Source organism: Beta vulgaris, chromosome 5 (assembly GCF_026745355.1).
Source record: "Beta vulgaris subsp. vulgaris cultivar EL10 chromosome 5, EL10.2, whole genome shotgun sequence".
Lineage (NCBI taxonomy): Eukaryota > Viridiplantae > Streptophyta > Magnoliopsida > Caryophyllales > Amaranthaceae > Beta > Beta vulgaris.
The window spans coordinates 52920671-52946428 of NC_079206.1; the positions used below are offsets into that span (position 1 = coordinate 52920671).

Below are 25758 nucleotides of genomic sequence, written 5' to 3' on the forward strand. Positions count from 1 at the left end.
TTAGCTAAATTCTTAGTCACTTGGACTAAATTCCTCAGCTGAGCATCAACTCTAGCGTTTCTATCGGCCATTGATCTGCCCAAGAAAAAAATTCGACTCAAAAATCGCTTATTGACCCTCAATATAGGTCAAAACTACTAAGCAAATGCCACGCTGACATTTAATTTGCAATTTTCTCTCTAAGGAACTTTCATACTAACTCTCTTACTAGAGTAGTATATCGAAGTAAAACTAGCACTACTTTGTAGTCATACTACACCTTTCAGTCCAAAATGGACTCCATGCAAGTAGAAAATGTTTATCACGTTGCAATCAAGCACTTAGTCACACAAAGCAGCGGAAATTACAGGAGTTGTTATGCCACACATGGTAATACGCAAGGTTAATTAGAGAATACAACGAAAGTCTTTTAAAATAAACTATAAATACTTTAATACAACTGAAATAAGAAAGTATATAAATGAGTTACAAACTCGGAGACTATCCCATACTAGTCCCATCTTCAAAACAAGTCAAACCTTGACCCCAATAGTCAAGTAAAGTCAAACATAAAATTCAAAATAACTTTATTAAGAAAGTACTCATGTACTAGAACTCCCATACGGATGCTTATGATTCCCATGCACATCAAGAACTTGTACCTGAAACTTTTCCTCAAAGCTTTGCTCGCCAAATGGGTCATCACAGGGTCGTTGAGGAAAAACAACAACCAAAAGAAAACAAAGAAGCACATACATCAGCAACGCAGAGTACATAACATAATTAAACTAATGCGAATAATGATGCATGGAATCCTTAACAACTTCGGCTTGCTCTTCTTATGACTCTACATGCGACAAGCATATAACTGTATTTACTAAATACTTTCTTTTAATATTATTTGGCAATGAACGGGCACTGTCCTCCTCTTGAAATCATTCGGGCTACTATTCCTTGTGTAAGAGATCCCACACCTCTTACTAAAGTTCCATGAACTTTAAATAACTTGACTCGAGAAGTTTAACCTTGTTAGTAATGAACGAGGGTGAGAGTGAGCCTCTAGACTCAACATCTCAGAGATAAAAAATACGAGTGACGCCTAGTCCACTCAAAGATCTTGATAATTGGAATTCCATAAACTTGCTTGATAAAATAAAAGCATTAGCATCGTCATGCTAAGCTATATGCAGGAGTATAGTTTTACACTAACTCCCCCCTTATGTAATACTCATGGGGCATCTATCCCAAGAGTTTTATTGCCAAAGCCCATTATGTGAGACACAATCACGATAATAATACATCTAGCAAATAAATTAATTTCTTATCTTTCTTTAACAAGTGAATGCAACAAACACCATGAACAACTCAATTCTAAATTCCTTGAGACCTTGCTCATCTTATTACTTTAACAGCTCCATGAGTCGTCCTTTCTTACTTTCTTAAGGATCCATGATCCAATCAATTGAGTCCTTGCGCAATGATTGAACTACTTGTGAGACCTTGCTCAATAACTTTAGACTTGTGAGACCTTGCTCAAATACTTTAAAACTTGTGAGATCTTGCTCAACAAAATATAACTTCTCATGAGACCATGCTCAGTAAAATGTATAACTTATAATGCGACATTGCTCAATAAAATACATAACTTATGATGAGACCTGGCTCAATAAAATATATAACCTCAAATGAGACCATGCTCAATAAAATATTTTCAGGCAAGCCCTAGCTTCAAGAACAACTTTAATAACTTTAATCATACTCAAAAGCAATAATCATCAATCACATGCTTTTCAAAATATAGGAATACTCAAAAGTTCCATTCTTAATCTCCTTTCTAAGTTCTCAACATGTACTCAAACAATTATAAGGCATAAGCCTCTCCTTACTCCTCATGCTCAATAAATAACCTTTAATATACTAAAGTCAAGGTCAAAGTGTATGTACCTTGATAACACACAAAAATCAACAGTCAAAAGCTTGACTTGCTTTTACTATACTTGAAACCTACCAATAATAAAGTACTATCAATTAGTACTCACCAACAATTATTCAAGGTTACTAATAACTAAAAATCAGCACCTTTAAAAACACTAACAAAGCTGATTTATGTTTGAAAAGGCTTTAAAATCTATTTTGGGTCAAAATCTTGAAAACCTTTACTAGTACGCAAAACCCACTATAAACTACTACTTATAACTTCATAAAAATTATTAAATTACTAACTAAATTACTGCTGTAAATTATTTAATAATAATAACAATTTTTTTTTAACTAGTGGTTTGAAAACCACAGATCTCAAAAACTAACCCAACCGGCGCCACCACGAGCACCACCTGCACCACCACTGGCGCGGCGGTGGCAAGGCGGTGCTCGTGCCCAGTTGGATGCCATATACTGCTGGCCGACAGTGGCCAAGCACTCCCGTCGAAACTCGCTGGCGAACCACCACCGTGATGCCCGGAATTCGCAAGGAAAGAGAGGGGCAAGAAGAGAGAGAAAATATGGGAGAAAACCCAAAAAATTTCAGAAAAAAATAATTAACCTTTTGCTTCCTTTTGATATTTGCAAGATCTTTCTGACAATTTTCAAAACAAAAACGATATTAATTAGAAGCTTGAACTTTGAAGAAAATTACTTGAAGAACTTACTTGAGGAAGAACAAGGGTTTGAGAGAAAAACTCACTTACTCCTTTTTTTGAGAAATGGTGGCTAATAAAATGATGGAAAACTTAAGGGTTCCCCTCTTTTATATTGGTAGTCTTTTGGGGTAAAAGACTAAAATACCCTTTCTCATCAAATTGCCTAAATACATATGATGATCAGTTTCCAAAATAATCTTCCTACTAATATTAATAAAATACTTTCTTGAAAATACTAAAATACTTCTTTGTGGAAATGCTCAAATACTCTTTTGGTAAAATGACCAAAATACCCTTATGCTCTCAAATACTGAAATTGAATAGCTTTAATTAAATATCTTTAAAATATGGGGGATTACAATACATATCTTTAACCAACCAATCTACTTTTGACAGCATCGTCCTACTTTTTCGAAGTAGCAATTATAAAGTTCCATTCTAGTCTATCATAAGTTTTTCCATATCTAGTTTTATTGCAAGCCAACCTTGATTCCCCTTTTTACTTTTAAAAGTATGAAACACTTCATGGGCTAGTAAAATATTATCTTGAATTAGTTTTTCAGGGACAAGAGCACCCTGAAGTGGGTGAACAATTTTACCTATTACTAGGCGTAATCTATTGGCCATTATATTTGAGATTACTTTATAAATAGTAGAGCATAAACTAATAGATATAAAATGGTTATGATTTGAGGGAGAATCAATTTTAGGGATCGAAGTAATAAAATTATGATTTATTATCTTTAATATCTTTCCCGAATGAAAAAAGTCTTTTACTGCCGTATACACATAATTTCCTACAGGTCCAATCCTTTTGAAAATAGAAAAGGGGAAATCCATCCGGACTCGGGGATTTATCAGGGGCTAAATTAAAAACAGTTTCCTTTACTTCCTCTATTAAGATATCCCTACATAGATAGCAATTATCTTCCTAAAAAATAATCGGTTCTAGTACATCAAATCAAACTCACAATTAGGATTAGATTTAAATTGATCGAGAAAAGCATTAGATATATGTATTCTTCAATTAATTTTGGATAAGTTATTTGATTATTTGATGTATATTTAATAGAGGTATATAAGATGATAGTTTTTTCTAATCACAGCACATGCATGATAATACTTGGTATTAACATCACCTAATTTATATGGTTAGCTTTAGTTTTCACTTTCCAATAAGATTTGAAATTCGAATAGTTTTATTTGTTTAGAAAGAAGAATATTTTGAGTTTGAATAAGCTTAAGACAATCATTTGAAATAATAAGTTTATCTTGAACAATCTTAATCTTTTTTTTCCCACCTATCTAAATTGATGAAAAATATTGCCAAATCGAGTTAAAGACCAATTTTTAGCTGCTTCTTTCAGGAGCTGACTTTTTTTGTTAGACAAAATATATTAGAACCATGAAATCCTGTACACCATGATTCTTAAGAAGTGTATTTTTATCTTTTCTCCACTAGTAGAATAAGTGCTTATTATTGTTGTAATTAAGTGGCCCATTGTGGCGGTTTTGGCCGCGCAGCAATTAATTAAAGGCGCAACAATAGGTAATTAAACTATTGTTGCGGTTTTTAACCGCAGCAATAGAGCAACATATTGATGTAGTTCCTACCTAAAACCGCAACAATATGATTTTTTTTATTTAAAAAATGAAATGTATTGCAGCGATTCCTACCCAAAACCGTATCAACAGGTTTTTTATTAAAAAAATTGAACCCTATTACTGCGGTTTTTCCCCAAAATTGCAACAATAGATCCAGGTACAAGGAAATTTTTTTTCTTTTGCATTTTGACATCAAAAAGGTAAAAATGTAGAAAGATAATAAAAACAACAAAAAGATCCAGCTGATACAGCAACAATCCAAAAATGAGTTCTTAAAACTAATAACTACAAGATCAGGACCATAAAGATTAAAAGTCGGAACATGAACTTGAAAATAACTTCAGAAATCGGAACATGAACCTCCATAGTCACAAATTGGAGACTAACAAATCACTAACACTCATCGTTCGGAAACGAAAAATAAACACTCGTCGTCCAACCTAACATGGAGCCATATTACTTCTAAAAAATAAAAATGAAAAAAAATCCAAAAAAGCAAGTATCACCAACCTAACATCAGTACTTGATAACGAAAAACAAAACCTAACTACAATAGAAAAAAAGAAAAAAAAAATTGAAAATAAGAACCATTAACAGGTCGTGTATTTCCGGCGAAGAAAGAGGAGAAAGAGGTCGTGTATTTCCGGCGAAATAAGAGGACAAAGAGGCCGTGTATTTGCATCCGAATTTGGTACATGTAGTTTCAAATAAGAATAACAGAGAGGAAGAAAGCATAAGGCCGGGCAGGGCTTGCGGCGCGCCGTTGTTGTTGAATTTGGCGAGTGACCGGCGAACGGTGCGTGGTCAAAGCATCAGACAAGATGTTGAAAACAAATTTATGTTTTGAGTGGAGGCGACCGACGAAGAAAACAAATAGTGGAAAAAACCTTATCTGTCACTTAGTAACAGACGGTTTTTGTAAAACCACATCCGAAAATCAACATTAAAATGGGAGGAAAAGTTGGGACGACAATCTGATGCGGTCCTCTTGTGGACCGCATCAGATCGATTAAGAAAAACTGATGCGACTTTTTAAAAATCTGATGCAGTTTAGAGGACCCCATCAGATTTTTGTTATTTATCTCTCAAAATCCTTGTCCCAGCACGCTGAACTCGGATGTCCCAACACGCAAGCTTTCTAACCACTTCGGCCCACGCACGCTTTATGGATACCCTCCTCATTCTTCTCTCCTTCTAACCCTAACTCCCTTCTTCACTCTTCTTACCTCCTAACCCTAACACTCTTCTCTCTCTCTCATCCGATACACTCTCCTCTCTCTCTCATCAGATACAGTCCCCTCTCTCTCCACTCTCACGCCACCTCTCTAACCCCTCATCACCCTAACTCTAACACTCTTCTCTCGAAACAATCAAATTTAGATCTGAAACAATCGAACCCTAAATAATCGAATTAATCCACAAGCGCCATTAAAGAAACTCGAAGAACGAAGCACCATTAAATAAAATCGAAGGAAGAAACACCAACAAAGAAAATCGACGGAAACGCGAAGGAAGAAGCGCGAAGCGAATTAATTAAAATCTGAAACTACTGATTTTTCATTTAATTTCTCTATTTTTACTTTTAATTTCTCTATTTTTTTTTTCTTTTCATTTCTTTCTTTTTTTCATTTATATTCTCGTTTTCTAGTATTTTCGTTCAATTTATTTTTGTTTAATTTTATTTTAATTATGTTATTAGTTTTTTTGTAATTTATTTTCGTTTTTATTATGTTAGTAATTTTATTTGTAATTTTTTTCTTTTTTGTTCTATTACTAATTTTATTTGTAATTTATTTTCGTTTTTATTCTGTTATTAGTTTTCTTTCTAATGTATTTTCGTTTTGTTTGTATTTTCTCTCAGATTTTTTTTGGTTGATTTTTGTATTTATTTGCGTTATTAATTCGGTTTAGATTTATTTGTTATTTTTTTAATCAGTTTTATATGTATTTTTTGGCTATGATATAAATATTGTACCATGTTTCATTGGTTTTATTTTTGTAATTTTGTTGTTGTTGTAACAATGTTGTTGTTGTAACATGATATAAACTAATCCGGCGAAAATGAAAAGTAATAGTGCAGACCTGTAGCTTGTAGGTCTGCACTTTTTTTTTTTACATTACTTTAGACAATCTGATGCGGTTTTACCTTAAAACCGCATCAGTTAATATGATTTACGGATGCGGTTTTAAGGTAAAACCTCATCAGTAAATATTTTTTTGGATTTGATGTGAGCCTACCTAATGCGGATCAAAAGCGCATTAGTAAGTTCGATTTTGACCGCATCAAATGGCTTTTTTCACTAGTGAACGCGCGTCATAGACTTGTGCTTGGTCTTTCGTTTCCAGATCTCAAGTGAGAGGGTTCAAATTTATGATTTGAGTGGGGTCGCCCGACGAAGAGCATGAAGATGATTGAGAGGAGCGACGCCATTTATTTTTTTGTCGAATGGTCGCCGGCGTGCGTGGTTGAGAGGATGAGAGGGTTTAGAGGAAGAGAGAAGATGAGGGGAGGAGAGGAAGAGAGGAGGAGAGAGAGTGAGATGAGGCGTGGAACTGATGAGAGGAAGAGGAGTAACCCTAGATGAACCCTATTGCTGCGGTTTTTAGTAGGAACCACATCAGTAGGTCCAAGTGTCCAACTAATATTTTATATATATTATTTTAACATATTGTTGCGGTTCTTGCCAGAAATTGAAACAATATGTTTGGTCAGATGGTCAAAAAATTTCAAATTTTTTTTGCTGAAACCATATTGCTGCGATTTTCGGTCGAAACCGCAGCAATATGGTTATTTTTATATTGTTTTCCTTTTCTTTTTACGTGATATATCACTGAGTATGGCTAAAACTGCAGCAATATCACTACAGCAATAAATAATTATTCTACTAGTGCTTATAGTCTACAATTTATCAAATTTTAAAGGAGGAGCTTTCAAATAAATTAGTAACTTTAGATCTAATGAAATTGGACAATGATCCGATGAAGAGAAGTTATGATGATGAAGTTTAGAAGCGTGAAATAAATTTAACCAATCAATACTTGCCGCTCCTTTATCTAATCTCTCCATTGTATTATTAGGTCCATTTTTCTTTTTGCGCCATGCAAAACATGATCCTTCATATGGTAATTCCACACAATTAATCGATGAGTATAGGAGATTCATAAAAAACAATCTTGAAAATCTGAAATTTAATTTGCTACTCCTACCTTATCTAAATGGGAACTTAACTGATTAAAATACCAAGACAACATAGGAAATAGATACAAAATTGACATAATTTATAAGCTCTTCCAAAAAGTCATCTTTATGAAAATAATTAGGAGGAGCATAAACAAAAATAATAAGAAAATTTATATTAGAAGATATTATATTAATATCACAAACTATAAATCTAGATTCTAGACGATTTTCTTATAACAGATAAACTAAAAAGGTTACTTGTATTACTTTTCCCCAAAAGCCATATACCAACTGCTCTTCCTAAGGAAGAGAGATAATCAAAATGTGTGAAGCCACGGTGTCTTACACAACCCTCCAAAGGAGGGGTAAATACTTTGGTCTCACACAACATTATAATCTGAACTTTATTAATTACATTTATAAAAACCTCTCACTTCTTTCATAATTAAAGGCCTTTTACACCCTCTAACATTCCAAAAACTTATAATCATAAAGCAAATGATATTAAACCAACATGACTAGCTTAGGTTTTGCCCCACTTCAGTCCTGAAGAGGCTGAATTTTTCTCCAAATAATTATTTCTCCTCTTAGCTGAACTAGAGTGAGAGCCTTGATCCCATGGACTAGACCCTTCAACCCCTATCCCTTCTATTTGCTTGATAATAGAAGTCTTAGAATTTATAGAATGGAAAATATTTTCTGGCTGGGACAAATACTCATCCGACATCTCATCACCATATGGATCATCCATAATATAAATATCATCTTAATTCCACGTCAGACTGAACCAGCTTATCATCATAAAAAATCTCACCATCAGGCTGATCAACATGTTCAGCATCAGGTAAATACACAGTAGCAAACAAATCTTTAGGGTAAATAACCTTGACAGAGACTGGAGAAATAACATCATCACTGACTTTGGGAAGGGGGAGGGTCATGGAACCAACAGCGGCGGGACAAATGTGGGTAAAAATAATGGGGACCCTGTACAATTTTCCTGATTGGGCCTTTATTTGTAGTTCAAAAAAGATAAAAGTATAAGATTCGTATTTCCAGCTAGATAATGATGACTATCTTCAAAAGTTTAAACAACAAAACTTTGATGAATTTCATGTACTCATTATTCCCTCTCTTACACTTTTACTACTGATCCAAATGTTTTCTTTTGTCTAATCTTCAAACAATTTAAAATAAATATATTTTGGGGCTCTTTTATTTCGAGGGTCCTATTACATCGTCGTTATTGCATGGACCAAGAAACATCCCCTGGAAACCAATCTCGCACTGGGGCACATTACTATGCATAACTATTTGAGATGAGACAACTCTAGCAACAAGACTAGGAACTGGAGAAGTATCACTCATAATAAGCTCATCATCAGAGAAGGAATCAACCTCAATAGCAGGAACTAAAGTAGCAATACCTTTAGCTTTCTCATCCTTCTTTGGCAAGTATAAATCAACTAACTGAACATGATCTTTTCAGAAACTTCTTTGATAATAACACCTTTCTCTATCACATCTTTTTTAGCACCACCAAAAACTTTAGCTGGAATTTTTTTCTTATAAGCACCAGAATGATAACCAACAACAGACACATAATTAGGTCTACAATATGTTTAGGCCTAACCTCCACCACATTTGGTTGCTCGGCTGTGGTGGATGACTTGTCTTGCCTATTAACATTACCCAAGAATTTAGCAAGCCATGTATTTTTGGGGTGCTTCAACATTCTCACTTTAAACTCTTTTTTAGGAGGATAAAGCAAACCACATTTATCTATGAAGTGATCTTAACAATCATAAAATGAGCATCCAGATGAAAAGTATACGTACTAAACCAAATAGTAAGCAACACCACCAAAACGCAACACTTCAGCATATTCTAACAAAGGATTAGTGATATCTACCCTTATACAAGCATGGTGAAATCGTATCTTGTGCCTAAGCAATGATCTAGAGTCAAGCTTAATCAGTGAACCAACATGATTTGTAAGCAACAAGTTTGCAACAAAATTAAAATTTAACAACTTAGTTGGGAATCTTGAAATTTTTATCCACAAATCTCCCATTTTATCTCTTCTACGTAGGGATCAAAAATGAGTCCTCCATGGATAAATCACAAAGAGTTCACCTCCAGGATCAACAAATCTTATCAATATCCACCATTCCCCATTTCATGATAAGTAACATCTCGTTCACAAAATCTCCAATAGTCTTGGTCTAGCAATTTTTGTTCTTAAATCAACAAGCTTCCCTAACATCTTACCAACAAGACAAGATATAGACAAATCATCTATATCTTGCTTAACTTAAGATCATCCAAAATAACAGCTTCAGGAAATGAAGGAAGAATAGAGGGGTAAAAATATTGATTAACTGCATCAATAGAGACAAAACTAGGTTTAAAAGACTTACATTCAGATGGATTATTAACAGGACCAGAAGAGAAGTTACCCACATGCACCCCATTTTCAAGGATAGCTTCCTCGAAGGACTTAATAGCTGCCATGCAACCCAATACAAGAAAACACCCACAAAAATGAAAAGACTTTCAAAAATGACAATATGCATTGAGCAAATATTTAGGAGTTAGGACATGAGAAAGTCAAAGAAAATATACTCGGTCTTAAAAGATTTTATAATGCATTCGCTGGATTACTAATGATGAAACCCAAAACTCCACTCTTAGGCTTATCCGCTTATAGTCCGGATAATCCTTGTAATTATAGATAATCACTCTACAAAAATTTGCAAATCTAGCCCAAAAAATTTGAAAAGAGGGCTCCGCAAATACCACAATATTGAATAAACTCTTTGGCAAAGGAGAAATTAGCAACAAAAGGACTATTACTAAGCGAAATTTCAGGAAGAATTGTGTAGATTTACCATTGTTCGAAGGAATTGGAATTTTTTTTGGGTATTTAGGTCTAGATTTTCTCAAGTAATTGGCGATAGGGGACTAAGATCTTGTGTTTCTCTGTTTAACTTTATATCTCATCTTTTTGACTGATTGATTAATATACTAGTTCGAAAATAAAAGCACTGAAAAAGCACTTTCTTACATGATTTTTTGGGAAAAATCCTACTACTTCTTTCATTTTACTTAGAGAAGGTATTGCGTCAGACCGTCCGACCATAATCTTTGGTCGGACGACTTTCAGTTGGTTTCAATTTTTTTTTAGTTGGTTTCAATTTTTTTCAGTTGGTTTCAACAAAATTTCAGTTGGTTTCACTTTTTGTTCAGTTGGTTCCAATTTTTTTCAGTTGGTTTCAAATTTGTCAACTGAAAACATCAACTGAAAACATCAAAAATTAAAAGAAAAACAAAAATCAAAAATACCAAATGAAAGGTAGAAATGTCTAAATGAAAGAAAAACAACATCAAGTGAAAGGATAAACCAACCAACTGAAAGAATAATGAACTGAAATAATAAATCAATTAACTGCAACTGTAAAAAACAAGTAAAAAACATCAACTGAAATAATAGAGACATCAACTGAAACATTATAAGCATTAACTGAAAAAAAAAAATCAAAGTTGTGGAAGAGTGAGAAAGACCAAATTACTCTGAAATTCGACAAAGCAATTATGGAAAACAACATTTTAACGAAACAATTAGATCAATTGAACAAAGATCACGGCGAGTTGCTACTCAACAACAAGGAAGCTCAGTTTCAACTCACAGAGTCAGTGAACGAGTGCAAAGATTTAAGAAAAAAGCTAAATCTGTCGAATCAAGAGTTTGAGAGGATGAAGAACGATCATGAGGAGAACATTAGGGATTTTACGAGCGAAATTAAGATTTTGAAGAAGCAAAATGTGCATTTGAGTGAGGAGAACCAGAGTTTAGAAGAAAAATTAAGGGATTGTAAGCTGCAAATTGAGGGTTTCAAGAGGAAAATGGGTTTCAAGAGGAAAATGATGAGATTGGAAGAGGAGATTGAAGAAATTAGGAAGAGGAGATTGAAGAAATTAGGAAGAGAGAGAATAAAGTTATAAGCATTCTAAATGTTTCTACGCGAAGTGATGAGAACTTGTTTTTGGCTCAACCCGTCTAATAGTAAGCATTGGTCAGACGGTCTGACCCAATACTTTCACTTTTACTTAATTCACATGAAAAATATGAAGTGAACACTATATTATGAGACGGAGGAAGTAAGACAAGAAAATATTAAGGCCTTAATCTTTTAGAATGTGAAAAATTCAACTAAATTATACTCCATCCGTCCCATAATATAATGCTTGTTTCTTTTTTACACGGTCTCCAAGACGTAATTTTCACCTTTAATATCTTCAATTCCGTATTAATAAAAATATAAAAACTTGATATTATGAAACTACACATTGAGACGAATCTAATAAGATCCCACATGAATATGTTTTTTTTATATATACAAATGAGAATATTTGGTCAAAGATTTTAAAATTTGACCCACCAAAAATGAAGTAGGCACTATATTATGAGATGGAGGGAGTAAGAAAGTTGTACATAAATAAGTGTTTAAACTGAACTGATGTGAAATATAAGTAACTAAATCAAACTAAAAATAAGTGGAAAACAAACTATAGCTTAAACAGGTCTAAAAACTAGTGATAGTTTAAACAACAATTAGTAATGGGTATCTCGGGATTTCTGTTTCTGACTGAACAAAGCGTTCCTCGGGATTGCCAAAATCATAAAGTAATAAAAAATCTCGTAAAACATCATCCATCATTAAAATACCACTATTACACTATCCTACATCTACAACACCTCACCCCGTCATTTTTTATCTTCCTTTAAAAAAGAAAAAACACCGAATTAGGTAATTTTAACAAAACAAAAACCGTGATTCATACACCAAAGAAAACGCCGTTAACTACCCCCGCCGCAACGACGTTAAATAAACGCCGTTTACATTCTCATATAACGGAGTGTACTAGAAGAGAGAGAAACAGCGCTACTGTATAAAAAGATCTCCCCTGCAGTAAAGAGGTTTTTTTTAGAGAGAGAGAGGAGGAGGGAAGAGAGAGAGAGCATAGCAGCGTGTATCGCGCGTCAAGCTAATTTCCTGAGGAGAGAGAAAAAACAGAAGAATTGTTTTTTTTTTTTTTACCAAAGATCAAAAAATTATTATTGTTACTGCATTATTCATCTTCTCTTCAGTTCTAACTTCAATTGATTTTGATTTATTCGAGTTTTTGACGATTGGATTCTTCTGAATTATGATTGTATGAGTGAAGTTATTATTAGAGGTATGTTTTGATTTAATCTGTGTTTTTCTTCTTAGATCTTGTGATATAATTGTGTACTGTATTGAATTTCGTGGTTATTTGACTGAATTATGCATGATTCTGCAGTTTTTTGCAATTTCAATGCATAATTTAACTGAAATTTGCATAATTCTGCAGTTTTTTCCACTTTCGATGCATAATTCTGCAGTTTTTGGCACTTTCCGTGCATAATTCACCTGAATTTTGCATAATTCTGTTACTGCTTGCACTTTTGATGCGTAATTCAGGTTTTGTTGATTGATTTTTAATGGCAGATTTGCAGAAACTGGAGTAGTTGAAATTGAGTTGAATTTCGAAATACGAGAGAGAATTTGAATGTTGTTTTGGATCTTCTTCTTCCTTCGTGCATAATAGAGGATCTGAGGAGCTGGATTTGAATTTACGTTCGAAATTTCGCAATTGAAAAAAATAAAATAAAAAGTAAAATTGTAGTTCAGTTGAGATTTTTAGGTTTTTTCTGATGGAGCTGCCTCAATCCCGTCCCTTCGGTACCGCACAAGGTAGAATTTCCGTGATAAATGATTCCTGAAATTATGATTCAAATATCTTATTCGAATAACGATAAATTTGACATTTCTTTTAATATGTATATTTTCGATTAATTATTTTTAGATTTTATTTTTGTTTGTTGTTGGCTGGAAGTACAGCTAGAAAAGCTACGCATGACTTCCTTTCTCTCTACACTCACTCATCTCTCCAGCAAGATCCAAGGTCGTCTCACGGTAAATTTCTCTCTCATCTTTTTCGTTATAATTTTTTAATAATAATAATTTTTTATATAAGATTTTTTTCCATGATTTATGTTAAAACGAGGATAAGAAGATTAGTGATTAACTATTAAATTTTCAACATCTATCTATTTAGGATAAAATTGAGATTTTTTTATTCATATAAATCACGAAGACAGTACGATAAAAAGAGGTTCAGTATGATAAGAAGTTAGATGATTTTACGCTGATGACCTCTTATACAGACTTAACCATGTTGTTTTAGACTTATTTTCAGTGCAATTTAAAAGAACGGGCCTTAGACAATGGCTTACTTTTTTTTCATTATTATTTTTTTTAATAATCTCCCGAGGTTTTATTAGTTTAAATTACTTTAATTTTGGTAGTAATATTTTAATTGCACATATAACCTTTTTGCGGGTTCTTTTGTCCCTTTATGCATGTGAGTTTGAAGATAGAAAGGCAAAAATATAAATAAAATACTTATGCTTTATGATACAGTAATTATTAGATAGATTAAAGATGGGGTTGGGGGGAGGGAGTATATATTATAATTAGGCTATCACAAAAAGATACAATCATGCATGTGATGACCAAAAATGAAATTTCTTTCTCCTAACAAATCGCATTATATGTGATTTGGTTAGGAGCAAGCGATGACTTTGTTAGTTGAAAATATTGGTGAAAGCAGGCTTCTATTCTTCAGCCCAAATCTGGAATGATGGATCTGGGTTCTGGCCCATGGGCCCTTGTATAAATCCGGAAGGTGTTATCTACTTGGATTTTGACACGTGGGGAGTGGCATGTGGGGTCCATATGGGTGGGGTGGGGGGCAACCAGACACTGACTGATTGATGTAACGTCAGGCCCAACCCACATAGAAATTGCAAAATCCTTTTATGTGGGTCTATGGATTATACGCACGCTCTTGTCTCTGACTGTAATGTTTGGGAATTCAAGAGTAAGAAGTCAGAGAAAGAGAGAGATACAAGTCGTGTGGTTGTACCTTTTGCAGTTTGGCCTTTAGTCTCTCCAATTTATAGTCCTGTCCAAAATGTTTTTTTTATCTGTTCGGGTATAATTTCATTTTTCAAGGCTGATCTTTTACTCTTTCCGTTTCTTTAAGATTTTAGGCAATGTTATTTTCAAATTCTTTTTGAGTGAATTTTTTTGGACCTTTTTAATGTAACATTAGGGAAAAAAGTATTTTTTGGTAGAAAAAAAATAAAATATTATTGCATTTTAGTGGCCCAATTACTTTAAATAAGGAAAGTTTAAATAATGTAGCAAAAAAAAAAAACCAATTCAAGGCAAATGTAGCAATAAAAAAACGGAGGGAGTAACTTTTATACTATACATATATAGATTGAACTTTTCTTGATAGATATTAGAAAGTATTTAGTATGTAAAATGTTTGATTTATTTCAATATCTATTTTCAATAAATGAAGTTTCTATAACTTTTACTTAAAGATAAGTAAAGATATTAATGGTCACACTTATGCATGAGTAAGTAGAAAAGTCCAAGTGTAGTAATTAATGAAAAACGAAATATTTAGGAATGAGGAGTATTCCCTCAGTTTCTTTTTAATCTATATACTTCTATTTTGATCCGGTTCTTTTTAATCTTCGTATTGTTCCTTTCTTTATTTTGATAACATGACCCATTGATTTTCTTTTCTTTTCTTTTTGCATCCATGTTACACTTTTTAGTATAATAACACGCCTTAGAATTTTTCTCTTCACCCTTTAAGTTTCTCTATATGGCTTTCGTACTTTCTCCTTGTTTTCTCCCCAAAAGTAAAGTGAGTAAATTAAAAAAAAACAGAGGGAATATAGGTAGTTATATGTAGAATTTAACATATGGGAATTTCTCACCAAGATGGATGTAGAATTTTTGTTCATATTTTTGCCTTATTGCATTTGATTGCACTTGCTGATGAGAAAAATCCTATCAACTTCTAAGTGACCCACTTAACACCCAAAATATTTGTCGTATTTGTAAATTTTGGGGATGGGCAAGATTCTTTTGTATTAATAATGGAGTTTCTTCTAATTTAAATTTAAGTTTAGGTTAGGAAGCATCTTGGTTTGTGAAGATTGAACACAAGTACATCAAATAGGAAGAAAAGAGGTTGTGTAATATATTGTGTTCCTACAAAGATAATACCCACACATGTATGCGCATGAACATGAAAGAATGTTATAAAAGAATTTTCCGGAAAGTACATGTTTCTTGTATGTTTCCTTGTGTTTTTCGACAGTGTGACAGATCTTTTCCTTCATATATGTATTTTTTTTTTCCAAATAATGAATACTATAAGCTCTTATATCTTACTTGATTAGGGCTCCAGTAATGTTTCCTTTCAGTTACAATTTTCGTCAATAATTATAATCATTCTTTGATGGGTGAATATCAGTTTATCACAATCATAGCAACGTATAGATGCATATTATGTGACCAGGTTATACGGAGTCCTAACTGGACATAACAGAAGTTTTCCTTTGATGACAGTCACATTAGTATCAAACTTGAGTTGACATAATACATATTCATCTGCATGTAGCCATACATAGGCTGTAATGTAAGGAAAATTACAATTGAATGCAAAACTTACACTTTGTCTCTTTTTCTTTTCAACTCTGAAAGGAGCAGGAGGTTTACTTAAAACACATAATTTCCTCCAACCACTTGAAGGAGAAGAAAAGATTGGTCCCAAGGAAGACAACTTGGTAGATATAAATGTTAAACCTCCACCAGCAGCTCCTCCTACTTCAGTAGTAGAACACGTATTGCCTGGAGGGATTGGAACTTACAGTATAAGTCACATTTCCTATCTAAATCCAAGGGTGCCTAAGCCAGAGGAAAATATATTCTCAGCTGCTCCAGTGACCAGTAACGATAGAAATGACGACAATTCAAATTGTAGCTCGTATACAGGAAGTGGTTTCACATTGTGGGATGAATCAGCAGTGAGAAAGGGAAATGCAGGGAAGGAGAATTTGGGGGATGTAAACATAGAAAAAGGTAAATATTGTATGCCCCTGTAAAACTTTGATTAAGCATTGCATAGCAGATTTTCTTAATACTCAGACCTTGGTCCAAATATAATTATTCTACTTATATTACCGTTTGATTTACGAGACACCTTAGAGAGCGCTTTAAAGTAGAGAGGCAATGTACTTACACAGTCCTCCACAAGCAGGATGCTTGTAGGAAACTAGTAATAGAGATATAGGGGATTGGAAGTCACTCTAACATAGGTCCATAGTAAAATTCCTTTTATTTTTGTAGGGTGTCTGAAAACATATCTTCCCCTTTTTTTCCAAGTTGAATTCACCTTCTACTTTTATCTCGTTATCACACCAGCCCCCTTCTATTTTACCCCATTCCATTCTCTTTACACTAATGGGTTTTCTATGCTGTGCGTTTGTGTAAGTTGAACATCTACATTGTATCCTCACACATTTTTTAATGTCTTCATAGTACACTTGTGGTTTTGAAAGTGTCTCATTGATTCCGTTACTGTTATCTAGCATGAATCTGCTAAGAAGATGTTTTATGCGTTCTAATCTCATTTTGGGGGGGTTTGGAATCAATTTAAATAGATTAAACTTCTTGTTATGAAGTGGGAAAAAATTAGGTTTGGGTAGATATTTTCCCAAATATAACAAGAAATTAAGCTAATTAATCCCCCAAAAATTGAGTGTAGAACTCATCGAATAGCTTCTATCAGAATTTATTGACCGAGACATAAGGGTAAGGGCTTCACTAAGGCTTTTAGAAGATTGAGTTTTGTGGACAACTGCAGATATTGAAATAACTTGAGCCAACGGAGTGGTCACATCATAAGAAAATCCTTGTATTGTTCCTTTAATTTACTTTCAATTTCTTTATTCTACATATAGCAACTTTTTACTCTTCGTGCCATTTTCATATGGGAAAATTTGTGACGGATGGAGTGATTGATTGTTGATTTGTTGTTATTATGAATATAATGCTGAATCTGGTTGCTTGGACTTTTTTCTTCTTATCTTGGACATTTGTTATCCAGACTTCCATGCTGACAGGTATATTAAGACTTTGCAATAGAGAGGAGGGTGGGAGTGGGTGCGGTTGGTTACCTAGTGGAGTCAGGATTAAGTAGATAATGTTCAAAGGGGTACAAATAGTGGTTCATACTATTAAATAGTATTGACATTGAACTAGATATTAGTGACTATTAAATAAGTAGAGAAGAAACGGAAAGTGGGACAGCCTCTTCAGATGGATTATTGATTCAATATCTGGTTGGAACTTGGAGCAATTGCTATGGGGTCATAGTGTTACTGCAGCAGCAGTATCCATGGTTCAATTTGCTTTCAACTAAATCTTGGGCTAGTCTCTTTCCTGAACTTGCTAATAACATTGGTAGACTGAATCATAAAAACGCTGTTTCTCTCTTACCTTATCTAGACAGTCACGTCCTCCATGATATGAATAACAAATGGATCATGAGTTGCGGTGTATTCTCATTGTTTCCTGACAATTATTATAGGAATGCTATGAAATTCTCTGTACAAGAATTGCAGTTTTAAACCTTGCATAGTTTTTGAATTATCCCCTGTTCTTCATGGGCAGAATCGACAACGAAAATGGGGCATTGGCCTTTGGATCGGCCATCGCAGTCTTCTTCCAACTACCACAGTAGTGTCAGCCCTCTATCGTCTTCACAGTCAGTGACTTAACCCCACTTTTTTCCATTTCATCCCCACAGCAAAAAGTGTCCAACTGACTAGGAATTTGGGATTCTTATAGGGCACTTATTCAGAAAAGTCAAAGCTTTATGGAGATGATCAATTCAGCAAAAGGTCCTCATTCCTTGGAGGAAGAGGATGAAGAGGAACTGAGCCTAAAAAGGGAAAGCAGCTCTTCTCAAAAGGGTTAGTATTCTGGTCATTGTAATTGGAGTTGGCTTATATATATAATCTTATCTTTTTTGAATAAGAAATGCATTATTAGATGGATTTTGTCCATGAATTTCTGTTTTCTCTGGACAATTTATAATTTTGTGTGACAGTCTGCTTGGAATGTACATGCTAACAAATATTCAGCTGTATATAGTCATAAGATGTGAAGTCTTCTAATCTTTTGGTTGTTGGTTCCACAGAGGAATTACGAGTGAAAGTTGGTGGAAAGAGCAGTGATCAAAAAGCTATCACCCCCCGGTCCAAACACTCTGCAACGGAACAGCGAAGAAGATGCAAAATTAATGACAGGCAAGTTTAACTCTCAGTCCAAACATCAAATAGATTGATAAGCCAGTCCTATTAGTATTTATGATCCTGTATCATCAAATGATCAAATTTATTACCCTATCAAATCAGCCAATCTTACGATGGCTGGTATATTATTTCATGCTGCACCCAATTTTTTTTTTGTTTCTTTTTATGAAATATAGTAATGTATATGTAGTAATTACTCGGGGCAACCACTTGATGTAACCAAGTGCTTGTGCTGCTTCTGCCTGCATTGTCTTGCAGGGCAATAAGATATATATCCCTTGTGTAGCTTAGAATTGTTGGGCTTTACCAGAGAACTTGTCTTAAGGGTCTTTTGATGATTTGCTATGCTGCAGCGAAACAAAGCTTTTGGGGAGTAACTGTCCTTTACTCCTGTACCCTACCTGTACGTATCCCCAGTACCCGTGCTTCATAGGTCCTTAAAAAGAATAACCATTAACTAAATACTTATAATAATGCAGAAGAATACCAATCTAAATCTAAATACTCAATTTTAAGTTTTGAGCTAAATTGAACTAGAAAATTTAAGCTCGAAAAAGCTCTAACACTTGGCTCGAGTTCGAGTAAAAGTGTTCAGAGCCGAGGCGAGCAACCCCAGGCTTGGTTTCGGTTCGGCTCGTTAACACCCCTATACCCAGTAATGTAATGACTCACTAACAGTGTTTTGAGTTGGATTCGATGTCCAACATATATTCCTTTAAAGTTTAAACTTTCCTAGATTTTCTACTTAGAATTTCATCTTTGGACCAAAAACAAGCAAGAAGCCAAATACCACAAAGAGAAAGTGTACCTATTAAAAAAGCAGTTTTTTTTTTGAAGTATCACAAACCTATACCATTTCTTTGGTTAGGGATGTCAAACTCAGGTGTAGCGATTGGGTTCGGATCAATCACCTTAGATCGGGTTCACTCAGGTCAATGTGCTTTTTTTGTTCAAGGTCATTTCAGGTCATTTATCCTTTCAGGTTTGAGCTGAGTTTGGGTAGGGTCAAGTATGGTTCAGACTGATTCGGGCTCAGTTTGATTCTTTCAGGATTGGGATGGGTTATTGTCGAGTTATTTCAGTTCCGGTAAGGTTTGGGTGGGACTATCATTGGGTCAGCTCAAGTTAGGTGCAAGTCAAGTCCTCACCAGATTATCTGTAAAGCGGGCAGTCAAGTTCTATCTGGGCATTTCTAGGTTTGGGTTAAGTTCATCTGATAATTGAATTATGTTTGAATTATGTCACAAGTCATAAGTAGTGTTCTTCGGCTATTCCAAGTTCGAGTTTTATTATTAATTGGGTCAATACGTGTTCTTTTCATTGATCAAGTGGTCTCAGAATTTGAATGGTTTAGTTAGGCTTTGGTTAATTTTGAATGGTCGTATGAAAGACAAAAACATTATGAAGGTTACGTTTTAATTTGTTATTGTACTTTTTAGATTGAAAAACTCACTTTCAATGATCATGATTACTAGTGAATTTATTGTATAATTGTATATCTTCATATGTTCATAACTTGATAAATATGAATTTATAGTTTTAAAGTAGAATGGTAGCAAATTTTTTGAAGGAAATTTTAACCATTTTTGGTTGGTCATGTAGAAATCAGTTGAGGTCATCAAAATTCGTTTGAAAATTGGGTCAGATAAAAAGTTGGTCTTGGGCCAAGTTGTATGATATTGGCTTAATTCATGATTTTGGGTAATCACGGGTTTGATGCGATTTTCTGTACTTATTTGGGTCAAATCAAGTGTCAAGTCATTCTCGGTCTGATGGGGTTCAGGTTTGGGTTATGAATTCTCGGGACAACTTAGGTGTTGATTTTCTTCTGGGTGGGGTTGGGTCGCTTTCTAGTGTTCACTTTTTTGGGTGCAATCAGGTCTGGTCATGCTCGATTTGGGGTCGGTTAGCTTTTGACAGCTTGAGTGCCGTGAAGGATTTGAGCACTTAGCTTTAGTCGCTTGTAAATATGGTTGAAAAGTCTACTTAAGGGCATTATAAAAAATATGATTTCTCTTCTAGAGTTGCTATCTTATTGATATGTATGTGGTGCCTTTACAGATTTCAGATGTTGAGAGAACTCATCCCTCACAGTGACCAGAAGAGAGATAAGGCATCATTTCTGTTAGAGGTATCAGCAGGACTCTCCTATTTGACTGTACTCTTAACATGTGTTCTATCTAAACTTGTGTGAAATTACTATAATTTATTGAAACTTATTAATGCTTACTAGAACTTATCTGAAAACTTATTTTTTATGATTTAAGTCAAAACAAGTGGAAGAGAACACTACTTTACTGTCTTAGATTATTCGCTGATGTGTCGTATTTATGCAGGTAATTGAGTACATTCAGTATTTACAGGAAAAGGTTAATAGATATGAAGGGTCATACCCTGGATGGAATAGTGAACCACCCAAGTTGAATCCATGGGTAAGTTCTTAAACGCCTTTACATGATATCGCTTTGCAATATGAATACTTTGGAGTGACCTTTTTCTTAACATATTTAATAAGATTTATGAAGTATCTTGTAGTGTTGGATGTTTGACTTCTTCTAGTGTGTTCTTGTTAAAAAATATTTATATTTTGAATGTTTATGAAGCTTCAAAAACCATTGTTGATTTTATTTTCTTTGATGCAGCGAAATAGCCATGGGGCAACTGAAGGTTTTGTTGATCAGCCTCGAGTTGCGAGTGATATAAACAGTCCTGTATTGATGTTTGGTGCTAAACTTGATGAGAAATCTACAGCTATTTCATTAAATGGACCTCACAATCCCCAGAACCCATCTGAATCTAGCATGCTTAATGCAATTAATGTCAAGACAGTTGATCAACGACCTGAAGTAACCAATAAAACGGGATTAATTTCTTCACAACTGCAGCAAGATATCAAGGCTCCTATTGTTAGTAGTTGTGCTATAATAAAACCTCCTATAAGGCTCCCAGCTGAGGGAGGCCATGCTTCTTTACCTCAACTACAGTCATGGCAAAGCAGGACTTCTGCATCCGAGCAGTCTGTAGCTGCTGATAAATTGAAAGATCAAGAGCTGGCTCTTGAAGGTGGTACCATTAACATCTCTAGCGTATATTCTCAGGGGTGAGTATCATAGACTTTCTGTGTGGATCTTCCGTGATCAGATAATGGAATATCTTACTACTATAAAAAGTCAAGGTGATTGAATAAAAATAATTATCCCTTCGTTCGTTGGTAGCATAAGTTTACTATAAAGCCTAATCACCTAATTGTAGTAACCAAGATTCATATTTCATGCCATGATCCTAATAATCACCAGATTATGCTCTCTATATATCAAGAATCTCTCTTTATAAAGGATTCAACTGTTTAATGGTAATTGCTTTTCAAATATTTGCACTCCTATTATGTTTTGCATTTCATTAACTTGGATGGATGTTGATTTCAAACAGGTTGCTGAGTACGCTAACACGAGCTCTGCAAAGTTCTGGGGTAGATTTGTCTCAAGCAAGCATTTCAGTTCAAGTTGACATAGGGAAGCGAGCAAATACTAGACAGAACTCCCAGGAGGTTGTTGAGAAGGTAAGCAAAATTCTTTAATGTCCAGATAAGTTTCAGGGAAACATGTTTCCAAGATTGCGATTAATCTGAGCAGAAGACCTGTTTTGCTTTATCCAGGATACTGAAGCTCTCATTGGTAATCAATCTTTGTTACATGCTAGAGTCGACAGCACCAGCAGTGAGTCTGATCATGCTGTGAAGAGGCTGAAGACAGGTTAAATGTTGTTAGAGAAGTTGGGTATATTCTTTTGCTTTGTGATTAGGTCATTTTTTGCGGAGCTTTCTTGGCCTTCTGGTATTTCATCCATCTCTTCCACTTCACCAGATTAACCAGCTGATAGCTCGAGCCGAATTGTACATGCTATTTTTCTTTCGTTCTAATTTGTTTTTGCTTAGTTTTTCAGGACTTCTGATGAGTGAATAGGTAGAGTCCTAAGTAGAATATTCTTGTCATATTTCTAATTTTTGCATCTTATGTATTTATAGAGGCCTCCATGTGGTGTTGCCTTTGAGCTTCCATTTTAAGAGAAGCTTTTGTTCATTTTTTACTTAATTTTTTAACTTGTATTTTGGGGGCTATAGCAGGTTATATATATACTGATAAGAGTACTCATTCTTGTTTTCCTTGCTTGGAAAACGTTACATGTAATAACCAATTCTAAACAAGTTGAAATTCTTGATATTGCATTACGTATTCGATGATTAACGGGACCTGCATATTTTTGTTTGAGGTGAGATGGAGCTCCATCCCAGGAGGAATTCCCTCTTAGAATGGACTTGGTTCCATTTGGTAGAACGTATAATTTTTTTCTTGAAAATTATTTTTCTCTATTTTCAATTTTTACATTGTTTGGCTTGCGAATGAATATAGTAGTAATGTTGATCTCCCCGTAATGGTTATTTTCCCTTCAAAATGAAGGGAAAATATTTTCCTTTCGTTTTTTGTCTCTCTTGTTCACTTCTTTTACTAGTTTCTTACTTATTCTTTTATTTTCCTTTCATTTTATCATTTTCTTACATGGAAATAAACAACGAAAAACTAATTTGAAATTATATATTTCTTTGTAAATTGTTTTTCATAGAAATCATTTTACATGTTTTACACGTTTTACACCTAACTAAACAGAAACTTGGTGAAAGTTGGCTCGTGGCCTTTCATTTAGAGTTTGTGGAACTAACCAAGTAACCCATCGTCTTACCTCATCGGGACTTTACATGTATATATATTCTCTATCTCAAAATGCAGTATCTATTTTGCCATTTTGCAAATTGCTTCACTCATTTTCTTTTTGGGTTGGAACAACAAAAACCAAGCACTTCATACTACTTTATCTGTTTTAATTAATTGCAACGTTTTTCATTGTTAGGAGTAAGAAGTTTTATATTAATTGTATTTTTTTTATCATGAGGTTGGGAGGTGGGAGCTCCAACCATTGGGCTTCCACATGATTCTCATATTAATTGTATCATTACCTTATTTTATAATGTATCATTTTCTTTTTGAGTAAATTAGTAATGAGTCTTTATCTATCTTGCATTTATTACTCGAATCCGTGTTTTTACTAAATTAAAGTTAACTCCTATGTAAATTGTGCACAAAATCAAAATGTTGTTACTGAATGAAATGGAGATTGGAGTAGGGATGACTGTGGGTGCAAGACCCAGCTCAGTTACCCCTATTCCATTTTTAAGGGTCTGGGATGTTATACAAGAGGAACTGAATGAGTTTTAGAGGAACAAAGTCTGGCAATCGTAAGGAACAAAGCCAAAGAATTATAAGGTCATTGGCTTCAAGTGGGTCTTTAGGAATAAATTCGATGAACATGGTACAATCGTAAGGAACAAAGCCAGACAAGAAGGTATTGATTTCAATAAAACCTTTAATCTTGTTGCTAGGATAAAAGCTATTAGAATTTTGATTGCTTTTGCAGCCTTTATGGGATTTAAGTTGTACAAAATGGACGTAAAATGTGCTTTTTAAAATGGCTTTTTACTAGAAGACGTCTACGTAGAACAACCTCCTGGATTTGAAAATCCCGATCTTCCAAATCAGGTCTATAAGCTTGACAAAGCTCTCTATGGGTTAAAACAAGCTCCTAGATCTTGGTATAAAAGATTGTCAAAATTCCTACTTTCTCATGACTTCGTTAGAGGAAACATTGATAGGACCCTGTTCCTCCGTTCAAAAGGAACAAAGATATTAGTATTCTAGATTTATGTTGATGATATTATATTTGGTGTTACTAAAGATCTTCTTTGTAACAAGTTTGCTGATCTTATGAGTGTAGTCAATTTGAAACGAGTATGATGGGAGAGTTGAACTTTTTTTAGGATTGCAAATCAAGCAAATCAAAATAGGAACAATACTCCATCAACAAAAATACGTCACGGAACTGCTAAAGAAATATGGATCGAAATAATTCAAAACCAACCACACTCCCATAGGGACAAGAACAAGGTTAGATGAAAACACAAATGGTAAGTGTGTAAATGAGAAGCAATATAGAGGTATGATCGGTTCTCTACTATATTTAACTTCTAGTATACCTGCTATTGCTTTTAGTGTTGGTTTATGTGCAAGATTCCAATCAAATCCTAAGTAATCTCATTTGATTGCTATTAAGAGAATTCTTAGGTACTTAAAAATAAGTGATGATTTGTGTTTGTTCTATCCTCGTAGTGATGTGTTTGACTTGATAAGTTACTTGGATGTGGACTATATATGCTGGAGATTTGGTTAATCGCAAGAGTACATCAGGAATTGTCTAGTACCTACGAACAAGCTTGGTCTCATGGAGCTCCAATAAACAAAATATTGTTGCCTTGTCCACTACAGAAGTAGAGTATGTGGCTGCTGCTGCTGCTGCATGCTATTCCCAGGTCCCATCGATCAAGCAACATGTAAGAGACTTTGGTATTAACTTTAAGTATGTTCCTATCTACTGTGATAATACTAGTGCAGTCTACATCTCCAAGGATCCAGTACACCATTCTATGGTCAAGCATATACACCTTAGGCATAATTTTCTAAAGGACAATGTTGAAAAAGGTCTTGTTAAAGTTGAGCTTTGTCCAGCTGAAAATCAAATTGATGACATTTTGACTAAACCACTTGCAAGAGAAAAATTTGAAAAGATTCTCTTAGAGCTTGGGATGATTAGAATTTATTGAGTATGCTATTTCTAATGACTCCCTTTGTCACAATTTTACTCTAAGTGACCAGCAAAAAATTATAAATTTATTCATACATTATTACACAGTCAATGTCAAGGACTCGCTCAGTCTTCATAATACTCCCCTTATTGTCTACACATATACTTGAGCGGAATCTGGTAAGGTTTGTGTACATTTAGCTTCAACATGTAATATGCAACATAATTTCACGTCTACTCTTCTTTATTATTCTGTAAATATCTTCTTCATTTTTATTTTTATTTTTAGTTTTTCCACAAGTTTTAATTCTTTTCTTCATTCATCTCCCACAAAATTTTATTCTTGATACATTGCAACATTTCACCAGCGTCTAAGTTTATAACTTAAAAAA

The 25758-nt window shown here is 34.2% G+C and overlaps 2 protein-coding genes and 1 long non-coding RNA gene across 6 annotated transcripts; 2 read left to right on the forward strand and 1 right to left on the reverse strand.

The window, feature by feature from the left end:
• Positions 1-370: 370 nt before the first annotated feature.
• Positions 371-10389, reverse strand: LOC109135024 (uncharacterized). Its single transcript, XR_002040012.3, has 3 exons — positions 10296-10389; positions 9825-9911; positions 371-660 (listed from the first exon to the last, which is right to left on the reverse strand). It is a non-coding gene; the product is annotated as an uncharacterized LOC109135024 (long non-coding RNA).
• A 609-nt stretch (positions 10390-10998) lies between these two features.
• LOC104893958 (uncharacterized) lies at positions 10999-11409 on the forward strand. The gene has a single exon (XM_010680101.1). The coding sequence runs from the start codon at positions 10999-11001 to the stop codon at positions 11407-11409; it is 411 nt and encodes a 136-aa protein (XP_010678403.1).
• Positions 11410-12166: 757 nt separating this feature from the next.
• On the forward strand, positions 12167-22920 carry LOC104893939 (transcription factor BIM2). 4 transcript variants are annotated; one of them, XM_048644390.2, is made up of 12 exons: positions 12167-12645; positions 12939-13184; positions 13332-13406; positions 16062-16439; positions 18033-18126; positions 18210-18334; positions 18562-18670; positions 20738-20807; positions 21013-21108; positions 21319-21776; positions 22106-22235; positions 22312-22920. In XM_048644390.2, the coding sequence occupies exons 2-12, from the start codon at positions 13145-13147 to the stop codon at positions 22411-22413; spliced, it is 1677 nt and encodes a 558-aa protein (XP_048500347.1). In that variant the 5' UTR covers positions 12167-12645; positions 12939-13144; the 3' UTR covers positions 22414-22920. The 4 variants fall into 4 exon arrangements, 3 of the variants coding, with proteins under 3 accessions (XP_048500347.1, XP_019105196.1, XP_010678382.1); XM_019249651.3 differs by having other exon boundaries at positions 12171-12645; positions 16068-16439; positions 22332-22920; XM_010680080.4 differs by having other exon boundaries at positions 12174-12645; positions 22332-22920.
• Positions 22921-25758: the final 2838 nt, after the last annotated feature.